General features: G+C 29.2%; 1 protein-coding gene across 3 annotated transcripts; it reads left to right on the forward strand.

The window, feature by feature from the left end:
• Positions 1-827: 827 nt before the first annotated feature.
• LOC107162976 (membrane-bound alkaline phosphatase-like) lies at positions 828-25,501 on the forward strand. Of its 3 annotated transcripts, none has more exons than XM_089229170.1 (9): positions 828-1,031; positions 4,131-4,181; positions 8,092-8,324; positions 8,678-8,889; positions 13,957-14,086; positions 14,164-14,347; positions 15,828-16,000; positions 17,250-17,505; positions 25,299-25,501. In XM_089229170.1, exons 1-9 carry the CDS (start codon positions 923-925, stop codon positions 25,478-25,480), a joined length of 1,530 nt encoding a protein of 509 aa, XP_089085296.1. In that variant the 5' UTR covers positions 828-922; the 3' UTR covers positions 25,481-25,501. The 3 variants fall into 3 exon arrangements, with proteins under 3 accessions (XP_089085296.1, XP_089085295.1, XP_015365666.1); XM_089229169.1 differs by lacking the exon at positions 25,299-25,501 and adding an exon at positions 17,645-18,088 and having other exon boundaries at positions 829-1,031; XM_015510180.2 differs by lacking the exons at positions 828-1,031; positions 25,299-25,501 and adding exons at positions 3,883-4,064; positions 17,645-18,088.
• Positions 25,502-26,575: the final 1,074 nt, after the last annotated feature.

A 26,575-nucleotide genomic window follows, 5' to 3' on the forward strand; every position in this document is an offset into this window, starting at 1 on the left:
CCAAGAATTGTTGGATGGCAGATAATACGACTAAGTATAATTTATTCAAGTATTTTATAGATTGTTTTATTTCTTTATAGGTTTTACCGGCATTTATATTTATATATCATCATATATGTATAGGTAAATATGAAATAGCTAATGGGTTAGTACTAATGTAGGTGTAACAGAAAATTCTAAATAACAGTTATAATAGTGCCTATAATTAAATGCGACACAGTGTATAACTGTTTATCGTATATGGCCGATTTCTATAAAGAGCTTTATAAATGCACCTAAATATTTTATAATATAAACTGTAGAAAAAAATAGAACCAGCTAATTTAAATAGCCATGACCCAACCTAACCTAGGGATCTCTATAAGTAAAAACAAATCGGTATACACGAAAGCAACCACAAGAAATATTTTCCTACTGTAATATTAGGCACCTACTTATAACTTATAAGACACCTCGATCTCAATGTCATTAAATCTTCAACTAAACAATTTTCATAATAATAAAGCTGTCTATAAAATATTAATCACCGCAAAATATTTGTAACTCTATTAATATTGTGATAAATGTGGTTTGTATAAAATAGTTACTAAAACAAATTGAATAACCTAGCAATAAAACATAAATATTATTGTAAAATTATATTGAAATTGATAATTAATTCGAGACAACAATTATAAAACTGTTATAAAAAAAAAATGCATAATAATAATATTATAAAATCGATGAACTAGTCCTTGTGTCCAATTTTACATGAATCCTTCAATTATACATTCACAACCGTTTACTGTTTACAGATAATATGACAGCATGGTGTACGAATGTACGATATTGTTTTGAGTTTTCCCAGTCATTCGGTTTACACCGGACACGCCAGACTGATTAGTTTCAAGAAACCGTCGTAGGTCTCCGTAGAGACGTTAACATGATTTCCTCTTACATTATGTTACTAATAATTTTACTTATCATTTTTGTTTGCACGAAACACACGGTTGCTCGGACGAAAACACATCCAAAATTCAAATCATCGTTTGGTAAGTTTTTTTTTTTTTAAATTATAAATGTAATCGATATGACAGGAGGTTTCCTCGTTTAAATTAAAATGCATGTAATAGTTTTATGATTATTGCGGGATAATACTTTACTATAGTTTACTATTTGCCACCAAAAACAAAAAAAAAAAAAAAAAATGAATAAAACTTCACATCTCTTTTATAACTTTAATATTATTTAGGAAGTCCATACAAATGTATTATTTATAATCTTACAATTATATATACAATATTACAATTGCGAGTTTGCTATATTAATTATTATATAATCATTGATATATAGGGTGATTCTTTTAAGTGGGTACACTAATTATCTCGAAAAGTATTTACTTTTTTCAAAATATTTTTTTACATGGTTTTAAGTTGTTAAAAAGCCAACGTTTTTATAAAAAAATTATATTTTAAAATATTTTTTATCCTTATCATTTTTAAGTTTTTTACTTTTTTGAATGACAACATAGTTTTAATTTCATATTCCAAATAAAAATATTTTAAGTATTTTGATTCATAAAAATCGAATTTAGGGCTAGTAGTTTTTGAGTTATAAGTATTTTTTTTATTCTTTTGTTAAATAGTCAATCTGTTTTACAATAAAAAGTATTTAAAGTTTAGATTGGCAGAGTGGAGTGGTATGGGGTTACCCCGCAAAATGTTTGTCCACTACTCCGCTTGTCTAAACTTTAAATACATATAACTCATTAACTAATCGTCCTAAATTCGATTTTTATGAATCAAAATACTTAATATTCTGCTTTGGAATATGAAATTAAAACTCTATGTTGTCATTCAAAAAAGTAAAAAACTTAAAAAATGATAAGGATAAAAAATATTTAAAAATATAATTTTTTAATAAAAACGTTGGTTTTTTAACAACTTGAAACCATGTAAAAAAATATTTTGAAAAAAGTAAATACTTTTCGAGATAATTATTGTACCCACTTAAAAGAATCACCGTATATAAATTTATAACAGGTATATAATATTATAATGTAGACAATGTAGTATTAACTACATGGTTTTTATATGGTTAATATACTATGTATGTAGATGTAGATTTACCATTGTTATATAAATATAATATTCGTACAAAGACTTACTTAAACAGTTAAACGGAAGTTAGTAAAAAAAATTAAAATTTTTTACACCTATGCCGTAATCAACCTATTATATTATATACTGAATACCGATGTACGTCATACGTAGGAACCAAAATTCAGATTTAATCACATTGTCATAGATATACATACATTTACTTACTTATCTTCACGTACCTTATATACCTACGTTTTTGTTTTTTAATCCTGGATTGGAATTATAATTCAATCTTGAATTTGTTGAGTTTTTTAAAGCATATATATAATATTAATGTGTATGAGTGCATATTATGCTATAAATATTTTGGTAAGGTAAAGGTAAAAGTGTTATATAGTATATATGTCAAAGTAGATTAAACTTATTTTTATTTTTTAAACATAAACTTATATAATATTTTAATCAAAATTCAAAGTTTAGTAGAAACATTAATCTTGTTAGGACAATTTTTGGTGATTTTTAGCACTCTAGTTATTTTAAAAGCATATATTATTCATAAGGTTTTTGAGTGTGTATGCATACAATTCGAGTGATAATTTTTTTTCTGATGTTCAATGACGTTGACGTTATATTATTATCTATATTTTATTAGATATATTTGAGTTTCGGAAATTATCATATCCTTGTTGAATTCTGGTCATATATATAAGTACAATATAATATATTATACGCATTTTATGTTAATATATCAATTTAAAAATAAAAAAAAGGTAGAGGTTTAGATTATTATTTTACTATAAATTATATTAAACATTTATTTTTGAAATTATGAATATTGTGTGTATTATGTCTATTACGTAAATATTGAAATTTTTATTTTCCTAAGAAACTGTTGTGGTTAAATATCACATTTAATTTAATATTATAATATGCGTATGATAAAGTATGAGCCCACTTAGTGTTCTGCACGCTCCCGTATATACTATGGTATTTTATATCTAATCGTTCTTTGTTCGGGATTTTAGTTTAATGATAAGCTATTTACAGTTCTAAATATTATAATTTATAATTTATAACTTATAATATCATCACATTAAAGTTTTAGTTTCCCCACATTTATTATAAGAGGACGTCGAGTGATGTTTCCGTCATAATATACCAACATAATATACATTCTAATTTCGTGTCATAAGGTTTGATAATAGTGTGAATTGACTTATTAGTTATTATCAAATTTAAAAGTAAAAACATTTTATCTGTGCTTTATCGTCGTTTTTCTTACAGTTTTAAAATTTTTGAGCAAGATATGATTATGTAAAATATTATAGTTAAAATTTGCATAACTCACTTAAATAAAAAAAATTACACGTGAAAGAACACTGATAATTTTTTTAACTAAGTTGGGTAATAGGTCAATTAATCTTATGACACAAAATTGGAATTGTTTAACATACATTTTATATGTTCCACGTTAAACAGACGGGTCAAGCAGATTACATAATATGCAAGTGTATCACTTATAGTAGGTACATTAAAATGTTCAAGTTTGAAAATATTATCACTTATATGAAGTGGTAGCTTTAATTTTTACTCATCTAAATAAGTTTATTCAAATATTTTATAATTTGTTTAGGCGGTATACAACTGTCAATAATACGTCGTAGAATATTTTACATTCATCAGCAAATTTAAATATTTAGCAGCACAATAAAGTACCTATCTATACATTGTAGTTCTTTGCACTCGAGATACTAATATACTATGTATCTATAGTGATCAATAGGTTCCCCTTAATTCCGTTTCCCGTTTGATTATTACATTTCGACGGCTGCGAGGTCGTCACAATCAAAGTCTATCCAGTAATTTTCATTTCTTGACACGGTCCTATAATATCGGCAATATCGCCTATGATTTTGCACCCATGACTGCATTAGGGGTCAATCGTTACATATCGATTGGCATAAGATTACGACATAAGCATAGGTAGGTAACTACCCACATCGGCATTGATGGGCGTTTCGCATCAATTGGTTCTATTTGATTTTCCAGATGATTATTTCGCAGACAAGGGACGACCTTTACAGCAGACACGAGAATACGGTAAGTGAAAATACTCAATAGACAATTTTTTGGATGTTGTATGATAATAATTATTAAAAAGCGGGTAAGTCGTGGATGTCGCTCTGCTGTACAGTAGGTTACTGTAATGGATGGGATTAAATTTGAATGCAATGATAGGTATCATTGTATACGAAAAACGATTCTGAACGGAGATGATTTGTCAGTCTAGGATATATTATATTTAAATATTGTCATATATTCTATTTTGAAACAAATATTTTATTTTTCAATTAAGACACATTTTGCATAAGGCATGGTTAATCAATTAGTGTAGTTATCATGTAGTTATAATAATTCATAATACCTTATATTATCATAGATATATAATATACATATACCTGGTTTGAGGATAAATCGTTATCATTACGCGATTTCATAAAAAAGTAAAACTCTAACGCTCAAAACATTTTTCCTATAATGACGATTCAAATTTTCTCTATAGCTATTTGAAGCAAAACTTATGGAAAACATAGTGTTGAATTTTATAACCTTAGATAAAAATACAAACAATTTTATGAATTTTGAACTACAAAATAATTCGCAAATATTCATGGTTTTCACGAATTTTTGTCAATATTTGAAATTCAAATGCTTATAAAAATTTAATTTGCAATTCCTGTGGACATTTTTTTTGTGATAAAGATTGAAAAACTTGTAAGGAATCTTATATTAAATTTTTAAATCTTAGTTTAAAAAATAAAATTTTTTATGAATTTCTAGCTTAAAACAATTGGCGAATTTTTGTGATTTTTACGTATTTTGTCAAAATTCAAACTTTGAATGCTTATAAAAAAAAATTGTAACTATGAATTTATTTTATTTTTCAACTGTTATTGTAATAATATGTTAAGAACCTTGCATTAAATTTTCAAGATTTTCTACCTAAAAAATACATTTTTATCGATTTTAATTTAAAAAAAAACTAATAATGATTGAAAATTGCATATACCTATGAATAGTTCAACTTAAGTCAATTTTTTTTTAAAATTTCATGATGGATAGAACATAGGGACTTATATAAACATTCGGTCAAAATTTCATGTATCAATGGTCATTTGTTTTAAAGTTACATAAAAAATCAAAATCGATTTTGTCGAAAACTGATTGTACGTAAAATTTCCTGTTTTTCCGTTAATTTTTAGTTTGTTTATCCAAATTATTTAGAAAAATATTAAGAATTTTTTACTTTTGATCCCCCAGAAGTATCAACTAGATTCACTTTCTGATTTAACAAGGTACTGAGGTTAAAAGTCGAATCATTTTTACTGCCCCAAAACGTAATGACAAACACAAAAAAAAAAATTCATGGTTTTGATTGACGAATTTTTGTCAATATTTGAACTTCAACTGCTAATAAAAAAAAATTGTGCCTATGTATTATAATAATTTTTTAATAGCTATAGCTATAAGAATAACTTATGAGGAACTTTGTATAAAATTTTCAAGTATTTTGATAGGGCCAAAAAAATTTTATCGACACTTCAAAAAAAAATTTCAGACAAATTGAAAATTTCAGTCGTCTATAAATATCTCAAAAAAAGTCAAAATATTTTGAAAATTAAATCATGTAAAGAAAATGCCAACCTAAATAACTGATAAAATTTTCAAGTATCTACAATATATACTTTTTGAATAATAACAAATATTTAAAATCGTTTGAGGATAAATCGTTATCGTTACGCTATTTCGTAAAAATTTGAAATTCAAACGCACTTAAAATTTTTCCTATAATGATGCTTCGAGTTTTCTCTATAGCTATTTGAAGGAAAACTTATGGAAAACTTAGTGTTGTATTTTTAATCCTTAGTTATAAACACAAAAATGAAAATTTTTTATGATTTTTCAACTTCAAAATTACTTGCAAATTTTCGCGTTTTCGACAGATTCCGTAAAAATTTGAATTATAAATGCTTATAAAAAAAATTGTGACTTACGATTTTTAATTTTTTTTAGCTACAATTAGAACAACTCATAAGGAACCTTGTATTACATTTTAAAGTTTTTTTGGTCATCCAAAAAAAATTTACCGACACTTTAAAAAAAAATTCTCATAAACATCGAAAATTTCAGTGGTCTATAAATAACTCAAAAAGTCAACAATTTTTGAAAATTAAACTGTATATAAATAACACTAACATAAACAATTAGTGAAAAATTCAAGTATTTACAGTGATTAGTTTTTGAATTACAACCACATAAAAAAACCGATTTGGTCGAAAACTGGTTTTGCGTAAAAATTCCCGTTTTTCTGTCATTTTTTTTTTGTTTTTCTCGATTTTTTTGAATACTGATGGAAAATGTTTACTTTTGACCTCTATAATGTACCAAGGATCTTCACTTTTACATCGGAAACCACCCCCAAAGTTGGAAATCGAAGCATTATTTCGATTAGTTATGCTGTACACAGACACAAAAAAAAAACACATCATTGTAAAATCAATACATTCATCACTTCGTTCAGAATCTAAAATACTTGAAATTTATGTATAATAAATGTACGTAAGGTTAACTTTTCTATTCTAGATTAACGATTAACGTTATATGACGATAATAATATAATACAGAGTACGGGAAACTCTACAGACAAAAATCAATAATTATAAAATGTTAAATAAAGACTTTATATTATTATCGGTGGTTTTAATCATATTGGTAGGGTAAAATGTATATTACGTTCAGAAATGTTTCCTAAAATAGGTCTTCTAAAAGTCTTAACAATAATTGACGTTATTAGACTATTATTACTCATTATTACAATTATTATTTGGCGTCTGCCTCCAGCCATTCGATAACTATACGTACATTGACACTAGTGCAACTTACTGTAAGTTTCATTCGTCATGCACTGTCGTAGGTATGCGAGCGGATATTTATTGATTTTTCTCATAATTTGGATAATATATCTGAGTTTATTCTATCTGATATCTATAGGCATCGGCGATTAGTAATTACGAAGTTCAATAGCCGATAGGTCAGGTTAGGTTAGGTTTAGTTTGCGGAAGCAATGCGAAAGCAGTTCCCGCGGCGTGGCGGCGGCGTCGTCGGTTCAAACAGAAAAAAAGTTTAGTTAAAAAAAAAAAAAAACACATCATTGTAAAATCAATACATTCATCACTTCGTTCAGAATTTAAAATATTATATGATTATAAATCCATTGTATAATCAACAATCAACCCCGTTTTATAAAATATTACAATTTACAATGATTACACTTTTATTTTCTTGGGCTTTTTTTCCGTGGTTTTTTTTCCGGGGTGTATTTTTTAGTTTGGGTTTTTTTTGCCGTGGCCATTTTTCCCGCTTACCTCATACAGCATGAACTGCCCGGAAATCGATGCCGCCTATAACCGGGATTCGAACCGGCGGCGTTGCGCGTCGCAACCGACGCCTTAAGAGGACGTCTCACCCGCATGTGTTGTCTCCGTCTTACAAGTACGTAACAATGCAAAAACTGTTTCGCGTGGGAAAGAACCGATAAAGCTACAGTTATAACTAAGAAACGAAATGTTCACCACATAAAAAGGAGAATTTTGTGTGTGCAATATCGTTTTTATTTTTTCGATATCAGAACTACAAAATAAGTTATTCATGCTTAAAAAACACAAAATTAATATATTATAAAACAATAAGAATTTTTTTGTATGAGTGATATCGAAAAAATAAAAACGATATTGCACAGACAAAATTCTCCTTTTTATGTGGTGAAAATTTTGTTTCTTAGTTATAACTGTATCTTTCTCGGTTCTTTCCCGCGCGAAACAGTTTTTGCAATGTTACGCACTTGTAAGACGGAGACAACAAATGCGGGTGTAACGTCCTCTTAATCCGCTCGGCCACTACACCCACCTAAATAATTATTCTATATCACGAATAACACCTACCTATATAGATGCAAGTTTTTGGATGAACCGGGGCATGTCTGACTTAGGACGTCGGCTCAAAGAGCTAGAGAACCCGATCGTTGGTCGAGCCAAAAACATAGTATTCTTCTTAGGCGACGGAATGTCTATAGCTACGGTGACCGCAGCCAGAGTGCACATGGAACAGTCATCCGGCAGCGCATTTCCGGACGGAAATGCATCGTTGACGTTTGAAAACTTCCCATACACCGGGCTGGTCAGGGTACGTTGTATTATAATATGTACAATAATATTTATTCTTTCGTTTACGCCTAAATCTTGAAGGAATAAAGAAATAAAGAAGAGTGAGCATAGTCGTAGCACGAATGATTGATTTTAATGGTAAGATGCGCTAAGATCTTTAAATGCATATTGTATTATCGACTATCGTGCCATATATTACAGTGTATAATATACACTGTATATCATGTTATTGGTATCTACTTTACTGTGAAAAACTGATAAACTTATTATCTGCAGAGGATTGTTTAATATTACTTAAATTTTTGAAAACGTGTGCATTTTTGTTTTCCATATATATATATATGTATGACGTATGTATATACATACGTATAGACATATTGTGTCGACAAACAAGTAGCTGATTCGGCTTGCTCGTCGACTGCTTACATGACCGGCGTCAAGGCAAATTCAGGCACGGTAGGCGTGTCGGGTGCCGTCCGGGAAAACGACTGCAAGGCATCGTTAGATCCCAAAAACCAAGTCGACTCGATATTGCGGTGGGCTCAGATGGCTGGAAAATCTACCGGGATTGTTACTACCACTAGGTGAGTCTTTGGAAATCAATTTATTACCTATATATTCTGGATAAGTAGGTATAAGAATATATAATATATGTATTATATATATATAATATATAATATATTTCTACCCATGTAACTAATTACATGTATAGGACATAGGTATATAATTTGATTCCAAGAACAGGATCGAAAAAGTTATAATTATATATAGTATCATTAATTATAATAATTTTTTTTAAAATTTAATTGAGTAGATATCTAATAGTGTGAAAATGAGGTACGTGAAGTTGGCACTACAAAGTACTCAAAACTTTTCAAAAACATTCCAACAATTCCTACTCGGACTTGTTGGACGTTGTTGGACATTTGTTGGAATTTGTTGGAAAAGTTTAGAAAAGTTACGAGTCTTTGAAGTTTGTAGTGCCAAGTACACGTCCAACACTACAAAGTACTCAAAACTTTTCGAAAACATTCCAACAACTCCTACTCGGACTTGTTGGACGTTGTTGGACATTTGTTGGAATTTGTTGGAAAAGTTTAGAAAAGTTACGAAATTTTGAAGTTTGTAGTGCCAGGTACATGACCAACACTACAAAGTATCCAAAACTTTTCGAAAACATTCCAACAACTCCTACTCGGACTTGTTGGACGTTGTTGGACATTTGTTGGAATTTGATGGAAAAGTTTAGAAAAGTTACGAGTCTTTGAAGTTTGTAGTGCCAAGTACACGTCCAACACTACAAAGTACTCAAAACTTTTCGAAAACATTCCAACAACTCCTACTCGGACTTGTTGGACGTTGTTGGACATTTGTTGGAATTTGTTGGAAAAGTTTAGAAAAGTTACGAAATTTTGAAGTTTGTAGTGCCAAGTACATGACCAACACTACAAAGTATCCAAAACTTTTCGAAAACATTCCAACAACTCCTACTCGGACTTGTTGGACGTTGTTGGACATTTGTTGGAATTTGCTGGAAAAGTTTAGAAAAGTTACGAGACTCTGAAGTTTGTAGTGCCAAGTACACGACCAACACTATACAAAGTGATCAAAACTTTTCGAAAACATTCCAAAAACTTCCACTAGGACTTGTTGGACGTTGTTGGACATTTGTTGGAATTTGTCGGACAATATTAAAAGCTCTACAATATAAACAAAATATAGTGTTGGAACTTGGCATCACATATAACACTTATAAATAAAAAAAATCATATCAAATTAATTTTGGTGCTCGCACTCCCAAATAACCATATTTTATCGATATCACTGATAAAATGTATTAGTGCTACATTAAACTAATAGGTAGAATTGTTTTTACTTCCCTAAAATTATGTCTATAAATAATTTAAATACATTTATTAAAGAACTATCCATATCAAATTCATACTTCAAGTATTATTATTGTTAAATCAATTATATATACAGGGTGATTCTTTTATCAAACAACACTTATTATTTAAAAAAGTATTGACTTTTTTCAAAATATTTTTTTACATAATTTCAAGTTGTTAAAAACCAACGCTTTTATTAAAAAATTATATTTTTAAATATTTTTTATCCTTATAATTTTTTAAGTTTTTTACTTTTTTGAATGGCAACATAGTTTTTTAATTTCACGTTCCAAAGCAGAATATTTTTCTAAAAATTTTGATAAATAAAAATCGAATTTAGGACGAGTTATTTATGAGTTATAAATATTTAAATTTTAGACAAACGGAGCAATGGACAAACATTTTGCGTGGTTACCACTCCACTTTGCCAATCTAAACTTTAAATACCTATAACTCATAAACTACTAGCGCTAAATTCGAAATTTTAACGTAATAATTAATAAAAAAAATAGCTTTATTAATTTATAAAATTTTAAGTATAGGTTACCATTTGAAAATCAAAAGTTGATAGTGGTTTATCTAATAAATATAAGGGTGAAAAATATAAAAAAAATAAACAATTCAAGAAGAGTGTAAATCTACAATTTTGAAAAAAAAAAAATTTGAAAGAAGTCAATACATTTTTAAATAATGAGTGTTGTTTGATAGAAAAATTCAACCTGTATATTCATAGGCGCCCGCAGGGAAGGGCAAGCTGGGGCATTTGCCCCCCTGGCTTTTTCAAAATATTTTTATTAATTGAATGTTTTAAGATAAATATTACTATATACTAAACAACAAATTTAAATTATAAAATAAGTTGTAATATAATAAAATATAATATCATTGTATAAGAAAAACGATTCTGAATGGAGGTGATATGTCAGTCTAGGTATATGAACAACAATATTTAAAAAAAAAATTGAATTACACATTTTTTAGACTTTTCGGTTACAATATGAATTATTTATGAGGATCTTTGTTTTAAATTTTCAACCCTTAGTTATAAAAACCTAACATTTTATAATTTTTTAATTACAATGGTTTATAATTTTCGAGATTTTGATAAATGTTGTCAAAATTTGAAATTTAAATGCTTATAAAAAAAAAACTGAGCCTATGTATTTTCAATATTTTTCAACTGCTATGCTATCAATATATCTGGAACCTTGTATTAAATTTTCAGACTTTTTGGCCGACCAAATAAAATTTTATTGACAATTATAAAAAAAAAAAAAAAAATAGAAAACTGAAAATGTCTGTAAACAGCTCAAAACAAAAATCAAAATGTTTTCAAAATTTTATGGTGTATGGGAAAATGAAAATATAAACATTCAGTACAATTTTCATGCATCTACAATTATTCGTTTTTGAATAACAACCAAATGAGAAAACCTATTTGGTCAAAAACTGGTTTTGCTTAAAAATTCCCGTTTTTCTGTCTTTTTTTTTTTTGTTTTTCTCGATTTTTTTGAAAACTGTTGGAAAATGTTTACTTTTGACGTCTTTAATGCACCAAGGATATTCACTTTTACATCAGAAAACTCCCCCAAAGTTTGAAATTGAAGCATTATTTCGAGTAGTTATGCTGTACACAGACACACACAAAAAAAAAAACACACATCAAAAATTATTTTTTTATTCACTCGATACCTAGGGATTCCCACTCGGCAGAGAGTCAACTGTCAATAAAAAATATCGGAAATAAGTACATCTGAGCAAATTTTTTTATAGATATTTTAAATAAATACATACCCATTATCAAAACTATAAATTGTTTGTATAAAAGTATAATATTATGATAAAACCCTAGGCTGTCTCCCATCAGAATCGTTTTTTGTATGGACGAGGCCCGTTCGACTCCTATACCATACGCCAGAGCTAGCTCCAGTTTTTAGGTACCAATGGTTCGCAGGAAAAATAATAAATCATTGGGAGTTTGTACTTCAAAATTATTTAGAGATATAGTTAAATGGTCAATAGTAGGTATATGGTTAGTATATATGGTAGTTTGAGAAATTTTTTATTTTTCAATAGACTAAAATAGGTTTGTTGGACGATTTCTAAAAGTCACTGGGAGTGCGAGCACCAAAATTAATTTGATATGATTTTTTTTATTTATAAGTGTTATATGTGATGCCAAATTCCAACACTATATTTTGTTTATATTGTAGGGCTTTTAATATTGTCCGACAAATTCCAACAAATGTCCAACAACGTCCAACAAGTCCTAGTGGAAGTTGTTGGAATGTTTTCGAAAAGTTTTGAGTACTTTGTAGTGTTGGACATGTACTTGGCACTACAAACTTCAAAGTCTCGTAACTTTTCTAAACTTTTCCAACAACGTCCAACAAATGTCCAACAACGTCCAACAAGTCCGAGTAGGAGTTGTTGGAATGTTTTCGAAAAGTTTTGAGTACTTTGTAGTGTTGGACATGTACTTGGCACTACAAACTTCAAAGACTCGTAACTTTTCTAAACTTTTCCAACAAATTCCAACAAATGTCCAACAACGTCCAACAAGTCCGAGTAGGAATTGTTGGAATGTTTTTGAAAAGTTTTGAGTACTTTGTAGTGCCAACTTCACGTACCTGTGAAAATGTAGTTATAGCGTATGCTTAAGTAATACCAATTGAAAATTATGTTAATATACCTATAAGACTATAAATAAGAATGTAATACGTATTATTCTATTCTATTATATGTTTTATATTATATATTAGTGGTTCATTAACGAGATAATATAATATAAACTCTTTGATATTTACCTACTCGAAGATATATCTATATTATACAAGTTTAATATTAAATAATACTGCAGCAATGCAGTATAACAGACGGGTACTTTAAGAATAGTAGTATACACGCCAGACATACCCCCCGAGTCACCAGTCATTACGTGTACTACTTAATACTCTTGTACCTACTAAAATTATTACCAGAAGCTGTCTAATACTACAATTTTGGGATGTCCGATCAGGTCATTTTTGTTTAGTTGGAGAAGTAAAAAAACATATAGGTACCAACATATAGCTATCTATGTACCTATTGGATTCATCAATAACATGCTCACCACCATTTTTCCTTTAATAATTTATTTATTCATACTCTGATTTTTTAGAATTTTTAATTATATCATCAACTATGAATTTTATTTTTGTATAAGATTTATGAATTACGAGTTTTCTGTGTTCTGTGCTACTGTGATTACCTATTACCTATTTATTTTATTAAACTAAAATCACCCCTTTTTTTCGTAAATTATTAATTAAATTATTTTTCGAAAATGTTGATGGATCTATAATCGGATTATTAGTTAACGAGTCAAAAATGTTGACATTTCAAAAAATAAGTATTTATATCGCCAAAGGATACTCCTTAAATTATATAAACAATTAAAATAATTAAAAATATAGTCCTGTACTTAACATTTCCAAAAACCAGAATTTAAATAAATGTATTAATAAAAAAAAATGGAGATGATCATTATAATGGCTACGAATCACTCTGGGTAGTCTATACTCTATATGTATAGACATAAATACATAATATGTTGACGTTAAATGTTAATATTATATTGGAATTTAGATGAGTATCTTTAAAGCCTCCAATCTATAGGCACATTGTAAACATTTTTTCGACTTAAATAGGCGATGGAGTCTAATTATTCTGGTTTAAATTTAATACCCCTAGTTCATAATATTTGTTTTGTTTTCCTTATAGAGTAACGCACGCGTCGCCGGCTGGCGGTTACGCTCATTCAGCAAACAGAGGTTGGGAAAGCAGCGCGCCGGGTGATTGTTTGGATATTGCTCAGCAGCTGGTGACTCAATCTCCTGGAATTGAGTTGGATGTACAAAAACATTTTTTCAGTCAAAATAATGATTTTCCGATATTTTAAATTATTATATTGTGTGTTATGGTATTTAGGTAATTCTCGGCGGAGGTCGACAAGAGTTTCTGCCAAAAAATATGAATGGCAATCGAGAGGACGGCCGAGACCTGATCGCCGAGTGGAAAGTGCGCATGATGAAGAACCACAGAATGTACGAATACGTGAAAAACAAAACGGAACTGTCGGATGTGAATCTAAAAGACGTCGAAAAACTGTTGGGTGACTATTGACTTATATGATGTTACAATAATACTCTCAAAGTCTCATTATTGATTATTTCGAAAAGTATCGTTTATTTTTACAAAATTTAAGATGCATGCTATTCTAAAATTTCCTATAGCGCGTCTTTATTTTTTCAACCACACGTTTCTTGTTCATTTTAAAAACAACAAATTGGAAATCAAAAGTTTCGAATCAACATTTTATTTTTAAATAGTAAATATACTAATACCTACCTGTATACTTTTAATTTTGTTTACAATTGGAATAAACCGTAAAATACCTTCTTTGATGTATAGAACAGGCAATAGGCATGTCAAACTTAAATTATCAAAAGGGCCAAATATATTGAAAAGCTTACTATGCGGGCCGTACATAAAAATAAACAAAAATATTCTTATTCTATTAGTTTATCAGAAGATAAGAAAATATAATAATGTATACCATAGTGGACTGGAAACGAGACGTTTATCGCCGGGCCTCTTAGTTTCCGCGAAAGAGGTGTACAAGGGGGAATCATACATGAGCGAATCTGGCGCCATCTATACTTTAATGATAAACTATTCCCGTCAAATAAACCTCGATAAATATTATATTATAATAAGCACCAACTATAACATAATATTGTCATATATTATATTCCACACGAACATTCCTAACTCTAAAGCACGGACTACGTTACGCTTACGTTTATCGTTTGAAGAAATGGGTAGTATGCCTGTGGTAAGCCAGGTAGCGCTAGATTAGCTCATGTACTATTCCCCTTTCTACACCTCTCTCGCGGACACTAAGCGGGCCGGTCCCCGTCACCCGCCTCCCATGACGTTTCCAGTACAGTGTTGTAGTCCGTGATGTATACCAAATTAATAATGATACACAACGATACCGTATTTCGATATCGATATCGAACCAATTTTATGATATCGATTAGACTAATTTATCGATAGTAAATCGATATTCGATATCGAAATTCGACATCATTTAATTAAAGATTATATTTTCTGTTTATTTCAGTTTTGACAAAAAATGAACGATAAAGAAAGATAAACTCTAATAAATAATAAGCAACATACAGAGGCGGATTTCCCATTAGGCATTGTAGGCAGCTGCCTAGGGCGGCAAAATTTGGGGGGCGGCAAATTTTGTAGTGTTTTATTAAAAAACATCAAACATATAGTACATCGTATATGATATTCAGTATTTATTATTTATTATTTTTTTATTATTTTCATATTTTGGTTCATTATAATTTATAGTCACTTACCCGCTTTTTTTTTATTATACCTAGATATTATTTTATATTTTTGTTCATTAATATTGGTAGCTGCGGGCCACAAAATTGAGCTGAGGACCGAGTGTTTGGCATGCCTGATGTAGAAACTACAAAATGTCGAATATCGATGCATTTAAAATTTGATGTAAACAATTAGGTATCAAAAATATAATACGAATAATTGGAATTTAATAATAATAATTCAAGGTCTATTCTCCATGAGCCATATGTCTTACACGGGCACCAAAGAAGTTGAAAGAGACGAGCCATCACTCAGCGAAATGACTATGGCAGCTATTGAAGTATTGCGAAAGAACGAAAACGGATATGTATTATTCGTTGAAGGTGGCAGAATAGATCATGCACATCATCAGAATATGGTAAGCGCAATTTGACATTTCACTTGGATACAGTTGATGTTATATTCTTTCAGGTTCATTTATGACGCCTAACCTGCATTATGTCTTTCTATAAATGTATTAAAGTAACCGTGTATTACACTATTATTATACCGGATCCATTCGAGTTGAAATTTATCTATCTAAAGTTTTCCATTATATACTTATAATACAATACCTGAGAAAATCCTATAAAAATCGGTTGTTCATCTGTTTCTAACCACTTCATGGACACGTAGACAACCAAATGTGCGTGTTTTATTATTCATTGTGTCATGCAATATTACATATTTAAATCGTGTACCTACGCTCAAAAAATTACAGCGTCTACAATTTGAATACTTTGCATTTGTGATACGCAAGATAAATAAATAAATATAAATAATATAGTATGGTAAATAATCGTGACACTTAATTTGTGCCCTGTGTGGTAAACGATGCGTTTTGCCTTTTGATACGCATTTATAGCAAAATAAATGTAAAAAATTTTAGACTTGCCTTCCTTAGAATAGGAAATTAATTGAAATTATTACTTATAATTTACTTTGAAAAAAAAAACAAAATATTTCCAAATAAATCTCCATCGGCCGTTAGCTGTATATTTTATATCAAGTTTTCATAAAAAAAAATATATTCAATCATATAATAACTATTTTATTTTTTGAATCAAATGCAACTCTCACTGGGGTACTAACGGGATAACCCCCCCCCCCGAAATTCAGTTCTAAGTACACACCACTGGCAACCTTTTATATAAACAACAAAATATTCTATTAATTTATTTCAAATATTACTGAATCAAAATTCATGTGCAATCAAATATTTAGGTGTTTAATTTCGTGATTTATTGTGTAACTACCATAGTGTCTATGGGTTATATAACTCAGGGTTTGTGTACCTATATCAGTAATCAGTGAAAGAATGTTTAGAATAGGTTCAAAGTTCAATCTTCAGTAGTTACAGAGATTACCCCACAGTCCCTAGTCCCTACTTACAAGCAAATTTGACCTTTTTTATTATTATATAACATTAGATAATATATAATAACATAGATTAATTAGTAGATTATACTCTGCAATAAATTGTAATAAACTATTAATTATTCTTTATCTCTGTCAAATTTTGTGTTTGCTTCAGAAAAAAAATTATTTTGGTCGGTACAGCTGACTTTATAGTTTGAAATTTTATGATGTAAAATACAATACCTAATGTATTGTGTATCTGCTGTTAGGCACACATGGCGTTAAGCGAGACGATTGCTTTTTCTCGGGCTGTGGATGTAGCAGACACCGTCACGGATCCAGAAGAAACTTTGGTCGTGGTTACGTCGGACCATTCGCACACGATGACTATAAACGGATATCCGTCCAGGGGTGACAAGATCGTTGAGCGCGTGGATCGCGGTGGCGAAAGTTACTCTATATTGAGTTACGCTAACGGGCCGTCTGCCAAGTTCCACAAGTACCAGAAACAGTCGTCCAAGTACGGTAAGTAGACAACTTATTTCGCTGTACTCCGCAGCCGATATATACATATATAGGTACACGTGTCTAGCGGCACTTTACTTACCACGAATAATAAATATTATGTTTTTTTTCCTTCGACATTTTCGAAATGTGTGTATAGGTGATAAATTCGATCTTTACCCATCTTTGGTGCCCATGTCCCTGGAAACACACGGCGGTGAAGACGTGGCCGTGTGGGCTCGAGGCCCGTGGGCACATCTGTTCGTCGGGAGTTTCGAACAGAACTTACTGCCTCTGATCATGTCATACGCGTCATGCATTGGCCCCAGCAAAGGAAAATGCTCAGATAGATAATAATTTAATATTAATTTTTATTAACTATTGCGGTAACTCGCATTTTACAATATTGATTGTACTATTGTAACTGTATATTACTGCTGTTGCTCGTTGCTGCGAAGTTTGTTAATTTTTGTACATAATTGTACTCATTTTTAGATGACTATTTTTGTTGAAATATTATTTATTTATTTTTTATTAATGATACCCTTGGCAACATGGGCCATTGGGTTTAAAGTGAGAAATATATATAAAACGAAAAAAATTACATGAATTGTATCTATATCTAAATTATACTAAATTTTGGTTAGAAGATTGGTGGCTGTGATGAATTGGGAGATTGTAAATTCCGCCCGAAATGAACAGGTAAAAACAAGGGCTATGGTAAATTCCGCCCGGGAAAATATCCAAGCAAAAAAAGCTACATGTAAATTCCGCCCGAAAAAATATACAGGTACAAAAATAGTTCCGCCCGGAAAAATAAATATTTTTAATCTAAGCGTTCCGTGAATGTACGACGCGACTGTACTTTTCACGACGCGGTGCGTGTTATGACTTATAGTATTGGGAAGTCACAACATTTTCGAACACGGAACAATCGTATCTCAAACGATAATCGTCAATCATGTCATATCATATCAGCTTTGACTGCAATATTGTGGATCTAAAATTTCAGATAGAAATATTATAAATTGTGTTCAGTACACGTCCTAGAGTCTTATACGCTTGTACCTAGTACCTACGCTATAATGGCTCAACATATCGAATCAGAACGTGGAAATATACTTTTATAATATAATATTTTTATTTTCGGGCGGAATTTACATGTACTTTTTTTTACCTGAATTTTTTTCAGGCGGAATTTATATGCACCTTATTTTACCTGTATTTCATTTTGGGCGGAATTTACATGCGCCCGATGAATTGTATGATGTTGGTAATGGACTGAGGATTGATGTTTAATATTTCTGAAAGTGATGATTCGGGCAGGTTAAAGCTTGTTCGGGTATTGGAAATATTATTTTATGGCTTAACATATTGTTATATTCTTTATTTGTTATGAGTTTATGACCTTGCAAAGTTGCGATCATTGATCACTCATATCTACAAAGGTTAGGTTAGATTAGGTCGACTCTACAAAAAGTAGGTACCTACCATATTAGTAATAAGTTATTACAAAATAGAAACATTAAATTAGTCACTAAAATTAATTGAAATTGACAAACATTATAAGATAATTTTATATGTATTATGTAGAACGTAGGTAGTTCTTTTGTTATTATAGTCATCGTCGTTGACGTATATAATATATTAAAAATAATAAAGTTGTGGTTTTTTCGATTTGTAAAAAATATAATTATGACAAATAATTGACTTGTAATTTTTCTCTCAATTGTAAAATAAAATAGTAAATTATCCATTAGTAGATATTCAAAAAAAAAGAAAATAATTTAAAAAATATTCAGACCACTTTATTTATAGATAATGGTGTACTTGCACAGCGCACACTGCTTAAAACTCAGACTGCAATAATATTAATGCAATTTAAAATAATTACTGAAAGATGAACTCTGTGCACGGTATCACGGGAAACATTATATCAAATATTAAATTGTATAATCGGTGTACAATTAAAATTAAATATACAATTCATTATTAAGAGGACGATACACCCGCATATTATGTTGTCTTCGTCTTACAAGTGCGTAACATAGCAAATTTTATGCTTAGCAGATCACGTTTAGCTATCCGTTAGTTTATAATTTAGAGCAAATTGAATTCTTATAAAAATTAAAGGTAGCATTATCTCGTAGGCTTTTTATTATATTTTTATTTTAAAGTGAGTTATGAGTATTTTAAGATATACAAACAATTTACAATTTTAAAATACACATAACTCACTTTAAAATTAAAATATAATAAAAAGCCTACGGATGCCTTCGATAATAATGTTACCTTTAATTTTTGTAAGAGGTCAATTTACTCTAAATTTTAAACTAACGGATAGCTAATCGTGATCTGCTTAGCATAAAATTTGTTATGTTACGCGTTTGTAAGACAAAGACAACATATGCGGATGTAGAGTCCACTTAAGTATTCTCTGTAGTAATATAAGAACTCACTGGATACTGTCCGCTTAATTGTGTAACCAAAAAACCACCATATAAAAAAAACTAATTTTCTATTGGACTATAAAGGATTGGATTGAATTGTATTATAAAAATCTTTGACATCAGCATCACCTATCTTACCAAGTAATGATTCAACATAATCTTTATCAAGGCCAGTCGATCCTCTGTAATTTATAAATAACACAGAAAAACCTAATACGTCAACAATAAATAACAACTATAATATTATTACTATAATTGATAAAATATTGTTATTCTTTGACATTACCTATTTGAATAAAGAATGCAGCGTCGGCAATAAAAGAGTCCAAAGACGATGCATGAGGACCACCATGAGGCCATATAATCAAAGGACAATTACTATTTTTTGGTCCATAGAGAATTGTAGTAGGTTTATCTACAAATTAAATCAAATATTTATTTTCGATCTCTGTAATTAATTTAGTTATTTGGATCTTACTGTAAAGAGTATAACCATGCTCAACAACAAAGTTGTCACTATTAGGAAGACTATGATATGGTGAAATTTCGTGGATGGAAATATTGGTAAAGTCATAAGCTTCAAATGTATAAAGCAGTTTGATTGAAAATAATTGTCCAGGCTTATTATGTGATGATTTATAACATCACATCAAAATATTATTATTGTAAACATCTATTACACTAACACATCCATGAAACGGTTTGGTGATTGGAACATCTTATAACTTTAGATTTTGAAAAATAATTAAAAATTAGGATTTCAAAAATATTATATTTAACATAAACCTATGAATTAACTATCAGCTAATAAAGTACAACAATTACCAGTATTAATAGCGAATGTATGTATCGAACCACCTTGAGGAGTACCAATACAAGAGTTGTATTGTCATTCAATCAACATTTTTTTGGCAATATACTGATATGATATAGGTAGTAGATCATGTACTAAAATATATATTTATTAATATTATAATGGTGAAATTATAAATTAAAATATTATTTAATAAGTAATAAGTATGTATACCTAATATAAAATATTATTAAACATAAAAACTTAGATTTCTGATTAGGTATTTTAAAATGCGGGACTGGCTTGTGTTCGGCCAGACCAGCTGGCTTGTTCACAACTGTTACAAGTTTAAAAAGTGGATGTCATTCTGCTGTATAGTAGGTTACAAGTAGGTCACTGTAATGAATGGTATTAAATTTGAATTCAATGATATAATATTATTGTGTACGAAAAACGATTTTGAGACGGTATGTCTGTAATATTACAATAGGTAGGCAATAGGCATATTTTATAATTATAATATTATTGTGATTAAAGTCATTAATTTTAGTATTAGGCATTAGTATCTTCTACAGTAGGTTAAATTTATTTCCCCCTCAAAAAATACATTTGAAAATGTCATTGTGTGACGTATGTATAAAATACAACAATATGTCAATATATTCTTAAAAGTTTCTTATATCCACGAATAATATTTTTAAATTACAACAAAATAACCAAAATCGATATTATTGGATGTAATATGTAATTTCGTACAATTTTTTTTAATAGTAATAAATGTATTCATTGCTAGTAGTTGATAAATATGTGTATAGTAATATATATAGTAATATAATAAATAAAGTGTACAGTGGCGCAACTAGGCTAACTGGGGCTCCAGTGTCACTTTTAACGAAGGGGCCCTAATTAAAATTATTTATGCTTATTATTGTGAACAAAATTTCGTCGATAAAATTATAAATTGCCAAAAGGAAAGAATTAGGCAATGCATTTAATGATATAACTTATACTTATACACTTGTAAGTTGTAACAACTGTTTCTAATCAGTCTACTGAAATGGGAGTGGTAAATACTATTCATTATCAATACCACATATTAAATTTAAGTTAATAGATTTATTAAAAGTTTTACCAACCAAATAACAACATAAATCATAATATTCTTATAAAAACAAATAAAAATTATAACTTTTAAGACTGCAGTAGTCATTTATATACTATACATTTTAATATTTTATATATTTAGAGTAATATAATGAAAACTATATTATTAGAAGTATTTTAAATTTGTTTTCACTTAAGAAAAAGAAAAATGTGTTTGAATTAACACTGAAACGTCTGAAACCAAACATATTTTAATTTCACTTAACAATGGCTAGGTATATAAGCAGTGGTGTAGTGTAGGGTACACCGCGGCGGGTATACTCACCTCCAAATTTTAGATTAATGCGTCATGCGTGTACCTTTAACGAAAATCGTGGTTCACGGGTACACTGACCATGATGGCATAAACCATACGTATTAACGTATGGTTTAAAGATACCTATCTTAGATCCTTGTTTACCCGTATTCAAAAAATGAGGTTAAAATATATCAATCATAATTTATGAGGTTCTATTGTATAATATATAGACAAATAGATGTTGGATTGTACGAGTACCGAATAATGTGGGGGGGGGGGGTTGTGGGGCGTTGGCCCCAAATTTTTTTTTACAATGATTAAGGCATTTACCCATGATTTTATTTAGGACTACATCACTGTATATAAGCATTCACAAAAAGATGCAAAATAAATGCAATAATTTCACTGTACTAGTCATTATATATAAATTATAAATAGGTATATAAATATTAATGATCAAAATGTCATGATTTGTAGGTGCATTTCCCTGGCACCCCCACTTTTGAATTTTGGATTCAAACCAAGGGCTTTCGTCTGTGCTAGGTTTGTGCTGGATTGTGCTAGAATCTCATCGTTTGTGCTGCAACCCTTCAGGAGTTATAAGGGGTAGCGATTGGGGGTGCCAGCGAAACGACTGCACCCCACCTCCGAATTTCAAAATTTAAATTATGCCATTCGTTTGTGCTACGTTTGTGCGGGATTGTGGTCGAATCTCATCGTTTGTGCTACAACCCCTCATTAACTACAGTGGAGGGTGGTATATTAGAGCCATGACGCAACCCCAACTCAAAATTTTGGAACACCAAACGAGCCATTCTTTAGTAAATTGCTACTTATATTCTGTATAATTTTTTCGACGTTAGTACTCTACTACTTCCGGAGTATCCATATACTTAATTAGGGGGTTGTAAAGACATGCTTTGAAAATCCAAAAACAATTACAGTTCGTTTAGTTTTATCCGAAATTGATTGTGGTTGATAGGTAAAAATGGTCCATAGGTGTCCATTAGTTATTTCTCGTCATTTTAAATTCATATAACTTAATCGTAGGTGTTTGGTTTTTATAATTTACGTAATCGTAATTGTAAAAATCAAAACTCAAATATACGTAAAATATACTAATAACAAAAAAATATATACTAATAATAATAATAATAATAATAATAATAATAATATATGATATTATAATAATAATATTAATAATAATTACCCAATAATTAATAATAAATTAATTATTAATATTATAATCTAATGTATATAATATGCTAATAATACACAAATATACCTACTCTCAAATATACGTTTTTAACCCTAAAAACTAAACTGAAGAGCGCCTTGCTTAAGCCGAAAAATCTGTATCTCTAACGGTTGAATAAAAAATCAAAACGAAAAAAGTGTACCTAAAAAAATTAACCAAGGAAATGCGTGACTCAAAATAGACTTTCAAATTTAGCAAAACGCCTATTGATAGGTACCTATTTAGCTATGTCCTATTCACTTTGATAGGTTCGATTTGTATTTATTGTCAAACATTTTAAAATACATAGATAAATGTCTAAATATTTTAAAGTTACCTATATAGTAAATGGTAATAAATATTTACTTTATTTAATTAAATATTAAAATAATATATTTTAATTAAATACCTTTGTTACCTCAATATATACATGTTTTGGTGCAGACTACGAGGTACTTATCTACAGGTAGGTACTCATGTACAACTCTTTAAATATGTTACACATTTAAAATTTAAATAAATTTTGTTAAAATAATTATGTTACATACCTAATACTATAATAGTTGTATTTGTTGATAGACAATAATTAATATAATTATATAATGTATATATAAATTATATAAAAATTAGTGATTGTCTTCTAAAGATTCGAAAACTACTGGTCAGATTTTGAGAAAAGTTATAATATTATATTTAATATAGATTACTCGAGACACGGGGAACGTTTGTAGTTTGGTTTTTTCCATATGGGTCATTTATTAGGGTGTCTCACTGTCTCAGTCTCACATAGGTAATCTTACGTATTGTCAATCAATAATCACCATCAATATTATACTATTAAGTAATTCAAAAAATTAATTTTATTATATTTTGAAGAACATAACCTACAGTCTGCGTTTAAGCAACATATTACCAATAAAATATAAATTATAATAATAAATTAGGCACCTACCTATCTGTTGACTAATTTTTATATAATAACAAACCAATCATAATAAATATTTTTAAAGTTATACTTACCTTTTTTAATTAATTAACAGACTATACCAATTTTTTATGCAAATTTTTTACTCATCAACATTATGAAGAACACATACATAAAAAAAATTACTCATGATTTGAGAAATAAAAATTGATCAACTATAAGTTATGAGGAACCTTGAATTACATATTCAAGACTTGTATATTTAATTATTATAACTTCAATTTATTTTTTTCAGCGAGTAAGTGCGTAATTCTTTTTATTTTCAAAAGATTTTATCTTAGGGATTTTACTCTTAAAATAATTTCATTGTGAGAAACATATCCGGAAATCCATTAGGATTTCAAAGAAGCTAATATTGTTTACATAAATGTGAGCCGGGAGGCTCTATAATATGACACGACTTAACAGTTGACTCGTTTTATGGTTATTTGTGGGAGGGGGGGAATTATACTATGGACTTTATTACTAAGTCCAGGTATTTATTGGGAATAATATACTCGTAATTATAAAAGTTATTGTTCTTACATTTCAATTTTAAAAAAATGGCAGTTGCAAGTGCTATAGAGAAAAAAACAATTGAAAAGGGTGTAGATCGCAAAAAATGATTATAAAAATTCAAGTTGATAATTGACAAAAAGAAAAAAACGATTGATATGAAATTTCGAAAATAACAATTTTAATACGGATAATGAAAGTAACATTTTAATTTGAGATACCAATTGAAATTCACACACACGTGGTTAGGTTGCACTTTGTGTATTAGAGACAAGGGCCAATCCGCGTCGACATATTAATTATCGTAATGATAATTTTTTATTCGTCAATTGTAAGGCAGAGAAACATTTTGCAAGGATAATAAATGTATAAAATCGAGCTATAAACATTTATGGTAGGGCAAACTAATGCACACAATCAAAAAATCTAATAAATATTAATTTATGTTGCAGATCCAAATTTAACAGCACCACTTACTAGTTACTGTCGAAGTAAATTTAAAAATATGAACTCCGCAATAGTATATGTTAAAGAAATACTTGAAAAGCCTCGTCCAGTTTGGGTAAATTTTCCAATTGTTCCTTCTTCTTATGAGAAGAAAGACATAGGCCCACCAAAAAACTATACAAGTTGAAAAACAAGTTAAAATAATGAATAATATGTGATTTTAAATAGTTTTAGTTGTTAATAAAAATAAAAATCATTCTGAATATTTAAACTTGTGAATAAATAAATAAAATAAATTATGAAAAATATCAAATTTTCGTGTAGTAAAATTATGATAAAAATAAAATTCGTTTTCATCATTGTAAACTACAATTTATTTATTTGTCACTGCTACTCGTAATACTCAAATCATCTGCAATTGTATTAATCGTACGCACTTATAAAAAAATGAAAATAAGTATAGTGATTAGTCGATATCAAATGCCGACACCATACTAAATACAATTTCAGCACCTATAATATGGCTACGTCAAGTTATGTCAGACTCCATTTTAAATTAATTACAAAAGTGTAATTGATATATAAAAACAATAAAATTACAAAAACAATATAATATAACATGGATATAATTTGTCTATGGATTATTAAATTTGAATTCAATAATACGAAAAACTATTCTGAGTGAAGACGGTTTATCTGTCTAGAATATTTTATACTACTCGTGTATATATTAATTACTACTCTGCGAACTTCGTACCACCTAACAGTCTATTCGGGGCACTGGATCAGCTGGTAAGAAAAAAGAAAGTCGGTAAGTCATCAATTACATTATGTCAAAAAATAAAAATTTTAAAACACTTAAAAATCTTTTAATATTCACTAAAAAATTACAAATTCAGATTTCTTATTATGATACCTACTTATTATATTTCATTTTAATTTTACTTATTCTAAATCAAGTTTAATTTTTATCGTAGTACTTTATGGTACACGAAATTTTTTGTTTGACTACCTGGTGCGTAAAAAAACAGAGCAGATGGTTTTCGAACACGGGAACAGGCAACATATAATTTATGGGTATACATGAGTTTTCTAGATTAATGGGGATATCCCGAGTGCGTCCCGTTTTTAATTATTGCCTTTTTTATAGCCCGAGTGCGTCCGCAGTCTTATCGACAAATTATATTACAGTGCCCAAGTGCGTCCACCGTCTTATCGACAAATTATGATGAATAGCCCGAGTGCGTCTTGTGTCCACAGTTGCTATAGGTATCTATTTAAG

The sequence above is a fragment of the Diuraphis noxia genome, unplaced genomic scaffold, assembly GCF_037042655.1.
Source record: "Diuraphis noxia isolate RWA-SAM2 unplaced genomic scaffold, SU_Dnox_SAM2 contig0005, whole genome shotgun sequence".
In the NCBI taxonomy this organism is placed as follows: domain Eukaryota; kingdom Metazoa; phylum Arthropoda; class Insecta; order Hemiptera; family Aphididae; genus Diuraphis; species Diuraphis noxia.

Excerpts from the sequence above, each read along its gene's own strand:
- LOC107162976 (XM_089229169.1), top strand. The coding sequence starts at position 923 with ATGATTTCCTCTTACATTATGTTACTAATAATTTTACTTATCATTTTT. Across the intron at positions 1,032-4,130 it reads AAAATTCAAATCATCGTTTG|ATGATTATTTCGCAGACAAG; the intron begins GTAAGTTTTTTT and ends TTGATTTTCCAG. Across the intron at positions 17,506-17,644 it reads GAAACAGTCGTCCAAGTACG|GTGATAAATTCGATCTTTAC; the intron begins GTAAGTAGACAA and ends ATGTGTGTATAG.